The 17,870-nt window shown below is 40.5% G+C and overlaps 1 protein-coding gene across 10 annotated transcripts; it reads right to left on the reverse strand.

Annotated features, from left to right (window-relative positions):
* Nucleotides 1–1,010: 1,010 nt before the first annotated feature.
* Nucleotides 1,011–17,041, reverse strand: LOC143485710 (uncharacterized). Of its 10 annotated transcripts, none has more exons than XM_076985247.1 (8): nucleotides 16,808–17,041; nucleotides 11,165–11,261; nucleotides 7,286–7,565; nucleotides 7,082–7,151; nucleotides 6,826–6,891; nucleotides 5,991–6,068; nucleotides 5,797–5,901; nucleotides 1,011–5,710 (listed from the first exon to the last, which is right to left on the reverse strand). In XM_076985247.1, the coding sequence occupies exons 4-8, from the start codon at nucleotides 7,134–7,136 to the stop codon at nucleotides 5,481–5,483; spliced, it is 534 nt and encodes a 177-aa protein (XP_076841362.1). In that variant the 5' UTR covers nucleotides 7,137–7,151; nucleotides 7,286–7,565; nucleotides 11,165–11,261; nucleotides 16,808–17,041; the 3' UTR covers nucleotides 1,011–5,480. The 10 variants fall into 10 exon arrangements, 5 of the variants coding, with proteins under 5 accessions (XP_076841362.1, XP_076841361.1, XP_076841359.1 ...); XM_076985246.1 differs by having other exon boundaries at nucleotides 6,826–6,951; XM_076985244.1 differs by having other exon boundaries at nucleotides 6,826–7,151.
* Nucleotides 17,042–17,870: the final 829 nt, after the last annotated feature.

Genomic DNA, 17,870 nt, shown 5'->3' on the forward strand with positions numbered 1-17,870 from the left:
CAGTTATTGAAATTAATAACCGTAGGAATGTGCTAATTATTTCAGTGATGAATACAAATCAACTATCGCTTCTCATGAGAAGCTGTTGTGGTGTGAGCAGAAGCTTTTACGGTGTTGTAGCCGCTGATCAATTACCAGCCTATAAACTTATTAATTTCCCATGTTTAATGATAGTCAACACACACCCTAGTCATATGCCTGGCGAGCATTGGCTAGCCATTTACCTGAATGACGATCATTCTGGAGAATTTTTTTTATTTATTTTATTCTGGTTAACGGCGCGGCGCTTGTTAATAATTGATCCTTTTTTTATTAGCAAATCTTTTTCTTTATAGAAAATTTAAAACCAAGAAAAAGATTACTGTTAAGACATTAGAGGAATCTTCCCTTTCAAGAGATTGAAAGCTATTTTGCATAAAATGAGCTCGTCGGATGCTGTATGAAGAATATCGCGTCTCTGCTTCTGCGTTGCATGATAAAGGGTTTTTAGCGCAGGGAGCTGATCATATCAGATAGCTCATAGATGTTTTTTCTTAGCGATATAAACAGCGGGGTTCTCCCAGGAGAACAAACCGGATCCGAGACGTAGCTCTTCTGGGGTTGGCGCTTTGAGATCAATGAATAAATACCCGTACGGTTTGCGCGTGGAGTCAAGAAAACATTCCATAAAATATTTGGTGTTATTTGGGTACATCTGTCGTGCCAGTATACTAATTTGGAGTTTGTCCCTCTAATTTTTTAAAAAGAACCATATAATTAGTGTTTAAACGAATAGTTCTTGTCGCCTTTCTTGTACGAATAGTTCTTGTACCAGATAAAGGACACTGAAATTCCTGTGATGAATGTACTTTGTAAAAGCTCTCTGAATCTCCGGAGTTTGACACTGTTTCCATCAGATCATCAATAATTAACCAGTTAATCTTTTCAACAGGGAATAGCGCATCATCACACAGAGATGCTGGAATACCTTCGATGAAAATAATATTTAATTTTTTCAGCAAATCCTCATACAGCAGCTGCCAGCAGCTGTAACACCAAACAATGTTATCAGGAACACGTGTATGTCATGGCACAATTATCTAAAAGTTTTAATAAAAAAAGATTTCCTGCTATTGCTAGGCCGGCTTACAATGCATGAAAAAGGATGTTGTAACCTAGCATCAAAACCATCACAGTGATTCATATTTACAGATATTCACAATAATGTACTTAAAAAAGAACAAAATAACAATTAAAAATAATAATTAAAATAAAATATATTAAACACACCAGGGTTTCTCCCTACCAGCACTACAGCACACAGAGGACCGCTAGAGATGTCAAAAACCATAAGGCACAGTGGTAAAATCAGACACAAGTATGCGCTTATCATACACGACTCTGAATCTTTTCAATAATGGTTTATTTCTTAAGTGAAAACCGTTTTTATCTCGCCATATCTGGTTTCGTGATGTCATGAGCTCTTTTGATTGACTCAGATCTTTAAGATGCGTATCAACCAGATCTGTTGGAGATTTCAGGTTAACTATTTTACTGGTGTTGTAATTTAATGTGATCCCCTTAACTTTCAACACCGTCTGGCCTTGAGCCGTGCGGAAGCCGTAGGTCTTTGGACCGCCACTCTCAAACTTCACGATATGATCACCGTCTGCCAACTCACTAGTAAGATCACCTAAGAAATCTCCAAGCACAGATTTACCATCACCCTCGCACGAAACAAAAACAATAGAGTCAGTGTCTGTGTACAGCACACGCCGCTGAAGTTTCTCCATAACTCTGTAGAGCTCTAACCGGGCATAGGCAGTGGTAAAAAGACCTATAAAAACATTTGAATGACCAGGATCCAAACATCTCTGATCGGCATAGCGCCATTGAACCAATGCCACATCGTCAGTCACAAATATGAAGCTGCTGACATTATACGTTTCAGAGAACATGAACTGTAAAAATGATTCAGGCTCCGTAACAAGAGTGGTGTTTAATCTGTCAGCTCTCTGGCATAGTTTACCCCAAAGAGAATTCAGAGCCAGCTTTGCCACAGATCTCGGGGTTTTGGGTAATATTTTCAGGCTGCAACATGATGCCTTCGCGCTGGCTGTACAGGCGTATGTACTCCATTTCATCATCACTGTTCTTGACCCATGCCGGGTAGCCTGAGCTCTCCTGTTTTGTTTTTAAAAACATCTTGATGTAACCCGAAAATAGCGCTGATGAGTTTGCTGGAAAGTGCCACACCTCAAAAATTGATAACCATATACCCCAGCCCCAGAGCTTTCAAAACTTCTATGCTAGACCACATACCAGTTAGAGCCCGTTCAGCATCACTGTGCTGGCAATTTGACATCCCAGCGATCGCGCATTCTCTACAGAGAGGAAACAGCTTCCCCCCCACACGGAATGGCAGGACAGGCATCCACAGACCTCTAGGGGGAAGCACTTTGATTCTGAAAATGCCAAAGTAATTCTCCAACGGTTCAAAGTCTTTAAAAATGATCGTTGGGTGCGGTGAAATCATAATACTCAAATGTTCTCACCCGGCTGTGCCACATAGTGGAGGTGGAGTGCGTTCGTCCTCCCACCAAACAGCACATCATGTGGGTTCAATCGTTCAGGCATATCGAAAGTGCTGAGAAGGCATTTCACACCATCATCAGATTTTCTCATTTCTAACCACTCATGCTCCCACAATACAGTCACCTGTACCTTATGGGTGTGTTTCAGGTAATGGATTCTGTCCAGTGTTCTCTCTCTCACCTCCCCGTAAGACATGTCCTTGTATAAGGGGTGTAGGACGTACGGCGCGAAACACTTTGAACATCCTAAGAATTCATAGACATTTCCTACCCCATCTCCTGCCTCATAATAGCCGTCTACAGCGTATCTGCCGAACCATACTTCACCACCATTGAGAGCGTGTTGTATGTGAATGTTCTGGCTACGCATTAAGAATTCTAGCCACTGAATAGCAGGTGTTGAGAATGTCTTTTGTCTATTTATATACAGATCCAAAGGAGGAATGGCCATGGTGTTCCTAGTTAAAAAGCGCGTTCTGAAAATTTTTAAACAGACGCTAGCTATAGTGATGCAGCTAAACGGATCAACGTTTGAGCTGTCTAAGATTTCACGTCTGAAGATCATGCATGCATTTCTCAAAATCTTCAAAAAATCAAAGACACCATCTTTTACAGTCTCATACCAGCGGTAAAACTCATCTATGTCTTTCCCCATCATGTTGTCAGCATCATAGAAATCAGGGGCGGGGTAAGGCCCAGCATAGCCTTGATTTTCTGGAATATTAAATCAATGGGGAAAATGCCCTTTGATTTCTGTCGCAAACCCCATCGTACGCGGCATGGCTGCCAGCCTCATAGGCAGAAAACTCTGGCTGTCAATAAACCTCTGATTGAATGAATCATCGGTAAAACATCTTACTGCCCTGCGCGATAATGGTGGGCGCAATTCCCTGCTTGACAAGATAGTTGAACAGCAGATACGAGTCATAACCCCTAGCGTTGTGAGCTACAAACGTGTACCCTGAAAATTTCTTCTTTCTAAATCTACTGAAGAAAAGCTTCACACAATCCTCCCCAGCAGCAGTCCATGTATCCCCTTTAAAATCCATACAACAGATAAAGTTAGCAACATGTTTACTTGTTGCTTGGTGACATTCTAGATCATAAAAGATGAGCTTTTCACTAGGTTCTTTCTCCGGCAATGGTTGAATGAAACACTGGTGATCATGTGACGAATCAATCGTCTCACCACAGAGCTTACAACGCTGCTCTGCACACTTATGCTTCATGCGACCTGATAACGCTATATCAAATACCTTGTTACAGTTTCTGCAGTAAAACACTCTGCTACATAAGCTACTACCTACCTCAGACGTCTGACACTTGTGTGCGTCATAATACCGTGATCTGCACAACCTTTGACAGTCCACGCAGCGGGTTAACTTTTCCCTCACTGTGCTTGTAGAATTCAGCATCAAGACAAACATTACAATGGTAAACACATTTGTGACCTATTTTATGACTGTATGTAGCATAGCAGAATTTACAGAAATATTCACTACCCAACAATGCCTTGATGTTCTTCACCCCATAATAATGGTTCTTTTGCAGATACATGAAGATTGTTCTATCATGAGGTAACTCGCTGGTTTGAAAAAAACTGTATCCTTTCTTTGACATGTCACAATACAGAACCACAATTTTACACCCCAGATGCTGTTCAAACAAAGGTACATCAGCAAAACTAACCATATGCTCAGCAATTAGACCAACATCATTCCGTAATTTGATAGCCAACGCCTCCACGTCGAAATTGTTCTTTTCAGGATTCAATAACTGCACTACACATAATGCGAAACAAGTTATTATTTATGTTATGGAAGACATAACTTTTTACAAACAATTTCTGATTCCAGCAGATCCGCTAATTTACGTTTCCTTCCGGCTCCACCTCTAGGGGTATGAACAATCTGAATAACAATTTCGAAAGTACGGTCTGATAATACTTTGAATTGCATTTTCAAATTATGCTAGAAAATTATCCAATTCTACCCTACCATCGTCAACAGGTACGCGTGACGCCACATCAATCGTGTCTCCGCGAATCGCCCCTGTAACCACATCCCCTTCAGAAATTAAGGGGTTAGCCTCGTCCAGCAGCCCATCTAGCTTCCAAAACTATTACGAAAAATTCTGCAAAGCTGTCAACGTTTTGGATCAGAGCAGAAAAATTTGCCTCTTCGAAGCTCGGTATTGTTAAAACGCGGCCTCTTGGTTATACACGCGCCTGTACCCTCTGAACGAGAACCACACCCACTCTGCTGAGTGCTAGGCTCATCGCTAACCATCAACTCAGCCTCATCAATACTGTCGAGCATGCTCTCGATTTGATCAAACATGCTGTTATCGGCAGAGAGATCGGCCGGTACCCCGTTAATATAATTTAAAATATCTGATGGCTCCTCTTGCCTCATTATAACTAGGCGTATTCGTTAATATCTCTGTGCTAGCGGGCTCATTTAGCGTCCCATGCAAAGACCTAATTGGACAGCAACCCGGTCTGAGAGCGATAATCGAACAACCCTCATCAGCATCAACATTTAAACTCTGACCCAAAGAAAAATGACAACTAGAAGCAATATTATTCTCAACATCCATTGCCATCAAATTCTGATTTATTTCATCAAAGATATCATGCGGTGCTTTTACAACACTATTCTGTAAACTGAGCCAACTCTGGTTGATTAGATCCAACTCATCAGGTACGCTACGCAGCTCATCAAAACCCCGGTGGTTTGTAGCAGACAGTATTACATTTGGTAATTCATTTACAATATTGATTAAATCGGTATTTACATAGCTGGATTTGTCAGACAAGTTGCTAACAATGATAAGATAAAAAAAAAAAACTCAGCAAAAACACACACAAAGGGTTAAGAAGTTCGAGCCTACCGCATGTGAATGTGGTCAATGATGCGCCAAAACTCCTGAACAAGGCGTATAGCTGCAAACAGATAGTGGTGGAGCTCCCCCTTGCCGCTCACTAAAACCCAAGTCCTCCAAAGCAAAAACCAATGTGTCCTTCACTTGCATATATTGAATAAAAAGGTCGTTAGGGTACTCCTCTTCCCCACCCAAAAGAGTTATGTAGGGTGGCTCAAGTTCTTCGTCGGTATAACCGTCCTCGGAGTCCGATGCTGAAAACAATGCATAAAAATAATGAGTTTCGATTATTCCCCCGTTAAAAAAGTATAATAAATACATTTTGTTTTTAAAATCTTACCGGGAGGCGTGTAAACCGCTTCGTCGTTGTTAATATCAGGAGGCGTGTAACCCGCTTCCAGGTGATCTGTAATGTCCTCCTCGACAGGCTCTTCAACAGGCGTATCTAATGAAGAAAATAAGTAAATGTTCAATACAGTTAACATATATCTAAATAATTGATAATTAAATATAAATTATTTTCTCTCTACTTACTTACTTGCAGGGTCAAACGAATTCTGGGCGTCACTATTGCCACCGGTCTCACGACACTAGATTCTCCAAACACTATAGCTGTAAATAAAAATACAACATGCTCTCAACAAATGAGAAAACTAAAATAAACAAAAAAAAACAAATATTTGGCCCCAGTTAGACGCTCCGGCACCCACACACACACACTCATATTACTTCAAAGAACAGCATTTTTAGTGACTCCTGATAATAATCTAAACAATTACAATTAGATCTCATGCTCACAATGTACAAAGTACGATAAGGGGGAGGGGTCATAAAGTTTTATTGGGGGGCAATAAACCTGTCAAGATGGCTTGATGACCAAGTTAAATCTACCCCATCCTATTTTATATATTACCTCAGTGGCCCAAGTTCCAAAATATTTAACTCTGCTTTTAGTAATATAATCTGAAACTGAACAGTATTCTTGTCTAAGCTGATGTACACAAGTATCCTTATTTCTCTCCATGTGTGTAACAGCACGTCTGATTTTTCAGTGTTCTGTTTCACTGCCACTAATAGCAAAAGCGAGTGATGGTTTCAGTTTCACATGGTTCATCTATATATACGGCTTCATTCAGCTGTTTGTCATTATAAACTATGTTTAGTTTTAAGCATAAGCGTTTCTGTCTCTGCACTGTTAAAGGCGTGAACTGAAATCTTTCGGAATCAGACAGATCCAAAAATATGATGTCATTGTTTGTACTAACATTCTCATTGGCAGCAGTAATCACTGGTGTTCGCTTCTTACTAATACAACTCGTCTGATCATTTGACCAGAAAATACATTCATTGCGACACGCTTTGCGCTTACCTTGTACACTTTCACCATGTCCATCATTGCGGCTTTCGTGACGGTTGATTTCTCTCACCTGTAAATCTGCAGTCATAGAGGTGTTTCTTGCACACACTTCTGGCATCATGTCTCTGTAATTCACAACTAAAACACCAGTCACTTCAAACGGCTGTCTGCATTTAAGACGTTCCCAGTCTGTTAATGTAATGTACAAGATCCTCCATGTTAGCATAGTAAGATAATAAACTTTTACCTGAATCCATATCCAGCTCACCTTGTACATTTCGGGCATGTGAATCAAAAACTGCAAACCATGAATTGCTTTTCATGATAGCACACGTATTCTGCTTTACAGTGAATAAACAGAAAGCGTATAGTGACAACGCAGCAACTATTGCTTCATCATGACACGTACAGATTCTGCATTTCTCCATAATCATTTACATTAAACAATCCAGTAAATAGCTCATCACTTTACCTGGACCACATCAGATGTAGATAATGTTTTGGTGAATGGAGATCAGCTGAATTGTGTTAATCAATTTTTTTAGTGTACACATCATTATGGCTGTGACACTGTTAGCAACACATTGTCTATTACCATTCTCACCAAACCTTGTGTGCCCTTGATGAAAAGACCCTCTTACAGCCTTTTCATCATAGGGAGGCCTAACCCTGTCATTCTGAGCCACAGCACGCCTACGTGCCATCCTCTTCTTGGCTGCTGCTGAACGCTTAGAGGCTTTAGTACACGGCATCTGTAATAAACACAGTAACAGTTTCATTAGAAAAAGAACTGTACCACAAGCAATCTATACAAGCACATTATACTTATGATTACACTCCATAAACCATACTACTAGCTACAACTATAATACATGACAATTTTGTCTATATAGTATAAATTCTATGTGGGTGTTCCATTACTTTTGCCTATAGTGTGTACATTGTATGTGGGTGTCAAAAAGACATTTTACACATACAGAAAACATTGTTACACAAAATACATTGGCCATTGTTCACATGAGAACATGAGTGAATTGGTCACAAATAAACTTCAAATGATAAGTACTCTCCTGAAAAAAGACAGCTAATGCTAATAACACAAGAACAAAACGGGTTATATATACACCCTATACTTCAGCATAGGAATATAAATTATATAATACAGCAACTAGCAGACCTCAGTAAACAAACACAACAAAAGATAGCAGTCTACAACCTGTAGTTCCGTCATCTCTCAGCAATTAGGGTTGGGTTGTGTAACGGTATGTCGGTTTACCATGGTATTTAAATATGATGACAGTATATTAAACACGTAACGTGATGCCATGCAACAATTTCTGCCTTAAAAACTGGGGCTGTGTCCAACACTGCATACATCCATACTGAACAATACGCAAAATAAAGATTCACCAGCATCTACCATGTCCGAATTCACAGAACACACAAAACAGTGCGTGACATGTCACCAGATTCACGGATTCTATACTAGATCCAGTGCAATATCATACTATGCAATTATATTACACTATCAGATCTCGTGGAATCCCATAATACAACCGTAGCAGCGCAAGTGTTTACATCAGAGGGGAAAAAAACCAGATGTAACGGTTTACACATGAAAGTAAAAATAAATTCCATGTTTAGCTAACCATATATGTAATGAAATAAGAAATAAATGACAACTAACACGCCAGTTTGTGCATAACAAGAATACTATTAACACCTAAAATAAATTAAACAAACTTCACAAACATTACATTATTTTCTCCACTGCATCCACCATATCGCAAGTTAAAACTACCTCAGCGCATTTATAGAACACAATTCAGCTTCTAAATGAATACGTGCATCTTTTAAGGCATGTACTGACCAGTTAGCACAGGTCTTCACCAAAATCTTTAACCTGTCAGTGGAACAAGCAGTCATCCCAGCTTGCTTGAAATCAGCCAGCATCATTCCAGTCCCCAAAAAAAAATCACCTACAACCAGCCTCAATGACTTCCGCCCGGTAGCACTCACCCCAGTCATCACAAAGTGCTTTGAGAAACTAGTTCTGAAACATATCAGAACCTGTCTCCCCCCTACTATGGACTCACATCAGTTTGCATACCGGACCAACAGATCCACAGAAGATGCAATATCCATCGCCCTCCATTCAGCAGTTAGCCACCTGGAGAAACGGGGGAGCTCAGGATGCTTTTCATTGACTACAGCTCTGCCTTCAATACCATAATACCAGTACCATACAACCAGTACAATACTTCAATACCATAATACCAGTACCATACAACCAGTACAATACTTCAATACCATAATACCAGTACCATACAACCAGTACAATACTTCAATACCATAATACCAGACATCCTGATCCCCAAATTAGCCAATCCGGGGCTTCCACTATTGACCTGCTCCTGGATAAAGGACTTTCTGATCAACCGTCCCCAACAGGTGAAACTGGGTCCTCATCTCTCCTCAGTCTGCACCCTAAGCACAGGCTCCCCCCAGGGCTGTGTGCTCAGCCCACTCCTCTATTCACTCTACACATCCGACTGTAGCCCCGCCCACCCAGAGAACATCATTGTGAAATTTGCAGATGACACAACAGTGGTGGGACTGATATCAGGGGGGGACGAGACAGCCTACAGAGAAGAGGTCATGAAACTTGGTGAGTGGAGTGCAACTAACAACTTGGCACTAAATATCAACAAGACCAAAGAACTCATCCTGGACTTCCGACGGAACAGGGCCACCCCTGCCCCCCTGCAGATCAATGGTGAATGTGTGGAGCGAGTGGAGTGTCAAATTCCTAGGAGTACACATCTCTGCAGACCTCTCCTGGACAGCCAACACCTCTGCACTGGTCAAGAAGGCCCAGCAGCGGCTACACTTCCTGAGGGTGCTCCGGAAGGAGCAACTAAGCACACGCCTGCTGGTGACCTTCTACCGCTCCACCATAGAGAGCCTACTGACCTATGCTGTGTCAGTATGGCACTCCAGCTGCACAGAAGCTGAAAGGAAAAGAATGCAGAGGGTGACCAACAGGGCCAGGAATATTGTAACGGACAAATACCCACCCCGGCAACCACCTTTTCAACCTGCTGCCTTCTGGCAGACGCTACAGGTCCATACCGGCCAAAACAAACAGACTCAGGGACAGTTTCTTTCCAAAAGCGATCACAATACTAAATGGGAATCCGCACAAACTGTGATTGTCTGTGGGCTGTGTGCCTTCTGTTGTATGTTTGAAAACCCCTTTGCACAACAGCACCTTTCCTTCTTTGCACGCTAATTTATTTAGGTTTTTGTCGATCATATGTTTACATATTGCACCTTGTTCTCGTCATTATATGTTTACATACACTTGTAAGGAGCAGCTTTACAATCTCGTTATACTATGTATACTGTGTATGCTGTGTATAATGACAAAGGCTTTCTATTCTATTCTATTTTTAAATCTTCGATCTATCAGGTTCTGTGGGATCCTGTGGACATTTTATTGTGAAAAATGGAATCCTGTGGGCACTGTATTTTGAATAGTTGGATCCTGTGAGCGTTTTAAATAGTGGAATACTGTGCGCATTTTGTTTTATTTTGAGATATGGGATCCTGTGGTCATTTTATATTGAGTTGTGGCAACCTGTAGGCATTTTATTGTGAATAGTGGGATCCAGTGGGCACTGTATTTTGAATAGTTGGATCCTATGAGCATTTTTTTTTTTTTTTTGATGTGGGATTTTATTGTGAGTAGTGGAATCCTGTTGCATTTTAGTTTGATTTGTGGCATCTTGTGGGCACTTAATTTTGTGTGCATTTTGTTTTTTGAATAATTTGTAATTTAAATTTCTTTATTCTTATCATAGTGTTGTCCGTTGGACAATAGGACTGAAAATTGTTTGCACTTTATGGTACAGGTTGTGACTGTCCTTGTGCTGTGAGGAAGTATGTTCCTGAGCCCAGCTGATCTTTTTGCAAGTGTGGATGTGCACTTAAAAACGCTTTGAAATTGATTAAAACAACTTGTGATGAATTTGGTTCATGATTCATCCATGTAATAAATCAGTGGTTTCCAAAGTGGGGGGCAGAGCTTGGAAGTAAAACATGTGCACATGTGTCAATATGGGGGGGGTGTGTGTAAGGGGGGGGCGCAAAAATATTCTCATCTACTAAGGGGGGCACGGCCGAAAAAGTTTGGGAACCACTGCATTAAATAACAAAGTAACTAAGTAACTCAAAATTTACTCGAGTAAAAGTACAAAATTACTTCATTTAAAATATAATTTGAGATGGGTAATTTTACTTTTACTCTGAGTAGATTTTAGGCAAAGTAATGATACTTTTACTCAATTACAATTTTTCAGTACTCTTTCCACCTTCGAGTCAGGAAATCATCCAGATGTCAATGCGGTGGTTGGAGCAGATGGGATCACCGTCTCTGCTGTGTGGTTCTGTAAAACACACAAAGGCATACGCAGTGATCTGTTCATCATCGAAAATTTGAGAAGTTTTATTCTACTGTCACATCATGCTGCTCCCCACTGTCCCTTAGAGAAGGCTGTTATGGCGATGCACATTGTTGTGATGTCTTCACCTCAAGGGTGACCCCCATGATAATAGAAATCATAGTTCTTCCTTGAGGCTCTGTACATCACCCACCTTCTCTTTTGGTGACCCTCAAGTTTATTTCTGAGGAGCAGGCATGACCTTACAATGGGAAACATGAATCTGGGTTCTAGAGATTGTCATGTCTCCTCACCATTACCCATTGACCTGGAATTATTGTGTGGCCACCTTCAGCAGGTTTGCCCCAAGCACTACGGACCTGGTTCTGAGCTGCCTGTACTGCTCTTAAACATGGACCCATTCCACATGCCACAGCATCTAACTTAGCTGAGTGATAAGCTACTGGACGCTGTATACCACCATGTTCCTGAGTCAGGCAGGATGTCATAAAACCACAGTCTTCATGTACAAATACAGTGAAAGGCTTGATTGGATTACAAAGGCCATGAGCTGGTGCAGATATCAGGGCTGATTTCAAATTTACAAAAGCAGTGGCTGTTGTCGTCTGTGTGTACAAGAGGATCGTGTTGCCCAGGATTACCTTTAAGCAGATCGTATAGTGGTTGTTAAGTCGCACCATAAGAATCTATCCAGGGTCTGCAGTAGTTGCAGAGGCCTAAGAAAGCTCGCAATTTATGCACTGTGGTTGGTAGAAACATTGCATTGATGATTGTTCTGGTGAAATGCCCTGGTAGGAGTTCTCTATTGTATCCCATTGTGAAAACCCCTCAGAATGTCTGTCTCTTGTCCTTGCATGGCTTTTATAACTGTCTGCCCGTTTCTTACGACAGCCCCTTGCAAAATGCCCAGTTTTATGACAATAGTGACACTCATTTTTCTTGTTGGTAAACTTGATGGGGGATTGCACCAGAACCACTGTCTTGTAGGACATGTATAGAGGCAGAAACATGGCCTGGCTGTAGATCAATGTTTAATCTGTCTAGTTCACTTTTAAGCTCACTCCATTTAACTTTACGCCAATTTGGAACAGCTGTCACTAAAGCTTGTCTAAGATCTGGTCGTAGTGAGTCGACCAGTCATCCAAAGTGTGGACCCTCAGTGGTGCAATCAGCACAGTCACTACTGTAAGAATCAATGTCACAGTGACGAAGGAAGACTCTTTCAAACCGCTCAAAAAAACTCCATAGCTGATTCACCCTTCCTTTGCTTACAGTTAGTTGTCTTGAGACATTTATGGATAATCCATTCTGTAAAAACTAATAATATCCTGACCATTATCACCTAAACCATCTGATACTTTATTAGCAAGTTTCCTACTGTCATAAAATGTTAAGAACCTGGCTTGCTTTTGCTACAGCATCATTAGGATGAAGTGAATACAGGTTTCTCTTCTTTTCCATAAGGTCAATGAAATAAAGACCTATTTCCCTCGGATGTTTAAAACTCTTTAGACAATCTGTCCAGTGTAGCTGCATCCAAAGGGATGGACCCTTGTCTCCTTGACTTCACCACTCTTACTGAAGACCTCAGCAGACCTGATTGTAATTGGTCTTATCTGAGGTACAGTATTTTTAGGAGGTTCAGAATCCTCATCAGAGAGTTCCATCTGAGTGGAACGCATCTAAGTCTGGATACAACCCAGCCAACATCGGAGGATTTTCATCCTCTGTGTAGCATGACAGGCCTGGAGGAGGAGCAACAGCTGGAGGTCAACACTGGCGCTTGGGTTTACAGTTAGCATGTAACTGTTCAACCTTGGTCAGTGATTGCTGGAGCTTTTTACATGTACTTTGGGCATTTAGTGCAGATGCCTTATGCTTTTTACACTTGCTAGTTAGTTCTAGGTTTTTCCCCTCAGCTTCCTCTAGCTTTTCCTCAAGGTGCCTACGTTTATACCCCCAGTATTGTTTTAGAACTAAAAGACATTCCTTCACCGAGTCATGTTTGATATCATAACCCAAAGCTGTCTTACAATCAGTAACAGACCATTCATTCTCAGTAGGAAAACCTTTGCAAGAAAAGTACTCAGACCTTTTTTGCTCATTAACATGTTTTTTGACTATATTTCCAATTACTATTTCAAATTCAGAGTCAGACCACTGGGGCATTTCAGTCCCACCCTTAACTAGTGTGCTTTTCCTATAGTTAAGTGAATTCCAGGAACAATTACCATTTGACTGAGCAGTCTGGCCATTTGAGAACATGATGAGGCGACTAGTGACAAACATCCAAACAAACTATCACAAAACATAGTTAAACATGATAATGTCTTCCAGGTTAGAAACATGTCAACCAAACAACAACCAACATTTGAAACACAAATTTAGTAAATCAAAGAAAAGAATAGAAATTAAATAATACCCAAAGAAATAGGATGACCAAACAAAGTTTACATACCTTGGAAAAAAATCTCTGTAGACTAAAGTCTATGTGATGAACTCACTCCAACAGCAGCAGAAATTCACAGTGAACCTCACTTCAAAAACAGATTTAAGAAGACCAACATCTGACTAGACATATAACATACCTACATGTAGTTGACACACCCCAATCCACTCCTCCCTCATGCCCACATCTAATTGACAACCCAATCCACTCCTTCCATCACGCCCACAGCTGATTTATAAAATGAATAAGAAGGTGTAACCATCTATGCAGTCTACCTTTAAATCATAGCCCTAAGGTAAGATTTTTACATCTGCACCTTTGACCTTCAACAAGCTACAAGTACAAGACCCTTTCAAACTACTCAACAAGGTAATACTGTTATATTATTTCATTATGCTAACCAAAACTCTACAAAAATGTATTGTAACAAACCTGTATCATTTAATTATTCCGAATGTTTTCATATTTGTTTGTAAATTATAAATTAGGGGTGTATCAATATGCCAAGGAACTTTGATAATGTTCTCATGTTTCACATTGCCCACTCTCACTAAACTAAACACTAATGCTCAAGTTTACCTTCCTTTTAGAAAATGTCCAACTTACTTTCACCATCTAAAATTCCAAGGATCCAGAGGCGGACAGAATCCGTGACAGATTGCAGCTACTTGTTGTAAGACACATTTCATTAATCTAAAATTATACTTTTAATTAGGGGTGCACGATGTGGACTAGAATTGCGATGTGCGATAACATTGTTGGATATCCCGATATCGATGTGAACCACGATAAATTAAAATACAGAAATGTAGTGTCTCTCTGAACAGCAGCACGTTAATTTGTTTTGTTTTTTACTGTGTAATGAATCCAGAATAATTCCAAATATTTTGCAGGTTTATTCCAACAATAGATTAAATCTAGGTTTATACTTTCACGAGTGACCGTAGCGCACAACTTTGCACACCTCGCGTGAACCTCCGCAAACGGCGGAAGCGTTTAATCTTGCCATGTCACATTCTTTGCAGTGTTGTCTGAAACAATATGTAGGCCTAGTTGTATAAAAAACACCCCTCAAATACAGGGGAATGAACATTTACCTGACCAATTTTAATGTTGCTTTGTGTTTCAGGTTTGAAAAGTGCTGGAATTTAGGCTAAAGTACTTGAAATTGTAACTACTTCGTTTCACAACAAATATCTGTCTGACTGAGCCACCTAGGTCTGACAAAACAAGGACACCGTCATACTGAGCGAGTGTAATCTGTTGACGGGGGGGGCGCGAACGTAAAACGTTACCGGAGGGGTTTAACACGGCGAGAAAAAAATAAATTTAAAGTGTGCAGAAACAGTCTGAATCGTGATTTGAACTAACCTAGTTTTTTTTTCCAGCACCGAATATTAAAAAGAAGAAAAAACGGGACAAACCGGGACGGCCCGGGAAAACCGGGACTGGTGGCAACACTACTTGTATTACGTTAACAAATACGAGCCTCTTGTAATTCCAGGTCGAAACATGAGAGAACGAAGACGTTAAGACTGGGCGTTTTGAAAATAAACAACCATTAAATAATGTGATAAAAATGCGAATTATTTTGAATCATTTAGAGTATATATATATATATATATATATATATATATTTAACTCAATTAAGTTTAACGTGCTGGGAAATATTGAAATGGACCTTGAAAGTAACGTACAAGTGCTTTAATGCCACCTTGTAAAGGTGTATGGACCCTGCAAACATGACTTCTTATTGCGCCGAGACGCGGCGCGCGCGAACTTACAAAATTCGAGGTGACCTTGTGAATCGACAGCGCGCGAGGCCATCACGCACGGGCGAAGCCACAGCGATTACGTTATTTTTGCCTTGCGGACCCTCGCGCCGCGTCAAGTGTAAACCAGGCTTAAACCAAATCGCGTGTCTGATGAGCGTGTTCACCTCACTCTGCCTCTTGCCTACTTACGTCACGTGATCATAGTCTGCAGCGTGATTAGCTCCCTCTATTGCTGGACGAGGATAATGCGATTTGAGTTTGCTGTTATTCAAGGAGTTATCGTGGCTCTTTCGATGTGTTTATCGTGAAACTTCATATCGCGATAACGATAAAAATACGATTAATCGTGTAGCCCTACTTTTAATACCACTGTATATCTGCACATCTCGCATGCATACAATTTTGTCTGTTATTGACAGTATAAATGCCGTGACCCAACAACAAAGAAGAAACAGCACAGCAACTTTGTACTGTGTCCACCGATATTATGGTAATGATATCGCGATTGAAGAAAGTAAATGCGGGACTTCAGCAAACAGTCAAAATGTTGCAGAAAGAAAGAGCAACTTTTAGAAGAAGTCACAAAAACCAAGGCAGCAAGTGAAACACTATCTGCAACAGCTGATTTCGGCAAGAATGGTAAGATGTTTACGTAACGTGAATTCAAATTCAGTTTAACATCCCATCACACGAATCACCTATTAACAAATCAAACTTTCTATCCTCTTCAACAATATAGAACAAGACACATACAGACAAAAACCAGACCCCCCAAAGACAAAGAGCAGAAAGATGACAGCTTGGACCACGAAGACAGTAACTAACTGTCTTCCTATTTGTATTTTAAACTAATATATCTAAAAATATAGATTTTTTTTTAGATATTTTATATAATTTTTTCTCTTTTCTGAAGCCATTGACATTTTTGCTTTTTTAATGCTATTAAAAAAACAGTCTCCCAAGCTCCCTTACATTTATTGAAAACTTGCAAGACACGGCAGGCAAAAACATCGTTTTATCATGCACTGGTCAATTTTGAGAAAAAATAAAAATCACAAAGTTATAAAAATGATAAGAAAACAGCAGCTGGCAAACACTGACGCAGTGATCTTCACTTCATCAGGGTGGGATGCTAACTTCACCCATGGACAGGATAGCAGCTTGAGTCTGATAATAACACTCACGGTTAATCAGGATAACTACATGCAAGTTGCTGCTTAGCCACAAGAAACAAACAGTGCAAATTAACCCTCATAAAACATGTAGAAGTGGATTGTTCACATTTTCTAATATAAAAGCCAGCCTACCTCTCAGATCACGTCACCAGGCACAATGTCGTTCACAGCCGCTCACCCCTGGGAATTCCTGAGTACTCACTCTCACTCTCTCTGAAGTATCTTCAGCCACGCTGCTCCTACCCTTAGCTTAGCCAGCAAATTACTATCTGCTTAGAACCCCATAGGTGTCCATAAATGTGCCTGCAAGACCACACCCCCTCGTTAATCTGTGACGTGACACACACAAAAAGTAGCCCTCGATTAGACAGGCTACATATGATTGGTCAATTTTACTGTCATTTGAAATTGGTATTGCGCTGAATTATAACTGCCAGGCCCTCTGTAAATGAACAGTGGGCCCACCAATCACCAACATTCTGCGGGGGCATCACAGTCCTGATAGGGGGAGAGAATCAGAGTATCATTCGTTCATTTGATATTCAACTGAAAATCAAAAATCGGAAAATCAAAAAAACAATTCATTATTTTGTTTTTCGTTTTGAATATAAAAACAAATCAGGCTTGGATTTTTCTGTTTTTTATTTGATAATCCAAACAAAAATAGCAAAATAAAAAAACAGATTCAGAGCCGAAATTGATTTTGATTTTTTAACTTGACCCATTTGTGTGCCCTGGAAGTTACTGATTTGTTTATTCTTCGTGGGCTTCGTTTGCACGGGAGTGCACTGCAGTGTTACTTGTTCTACTCTGATTGGAACATAGTCTATATCAGGGGTCAGCAACCTTTGAGACATGGAGTGCCAACTTTAACATGTCTAGTCAATGAGCGTGCCGAGTAACGAGTTTAAATTGTTGGGGGGGGGCTAAAAGGACACAAATTATTATATATCGCGATAGATCGCCAAGTATAAATGCCTCCGCTGAGCAGAACGTTGCGGAGCGATTTCAATTGGAGGATCATGCTCTCTGTCTGAGATTTTTTATTATTCATTTTTTTTTTGCTGATGCTGGTCCAGCGTGTCGCGTGCCACTGATTATGCCTCCGCGTGCCAAAGGTGGCATGCGTGCCATATGTTGCCGACCCCTGGTCTATATTGTTATAGACAACATGACCGGACTGGAACCACATACT

This window comes from Brachyhypopomus gauderio, unplaced genomic scaffold, assembly GCF_052324685.1.
Source record: "Brachyhypopomus gauderio isolate BG-103 unplaced genomic scaffold, BGAUD_0.2 sc37, whole genome shotgun sequence".
Classification (NCBI taxonomy): Eukaryota; Metazoa; Chordata; class Actinopteri; order Gymnotiformes; family Hypopomidae; genus Brachyhypopomus; species Brachyhypopomus gauderio.

Bases quoted from the DNA above. Each gene is read 5' to 3' on its own strand.
- LOC143485710 (XM_076985243.1), bottom strand. From the start codon at position 7,247: ATGATTATGGAGAAATGCAGAATCTGTACGTGTCATGATGAAGCAATA. The intron at 5,902-5,990 runs GTAAGTAGAGAG...TTTCTTCATTAG, and splicing joins TCGTTTGACCCTGCAAGTAA to ATACGCCTGTTGAAGAGCCT. The intron at 5,711-5,796 runs GTAAGATTTTAA...CATTGTTTTCAG, and splicing joins AGCGGTTTACACGCCTCCCG to CATCGGACTCCGAGGACGGT.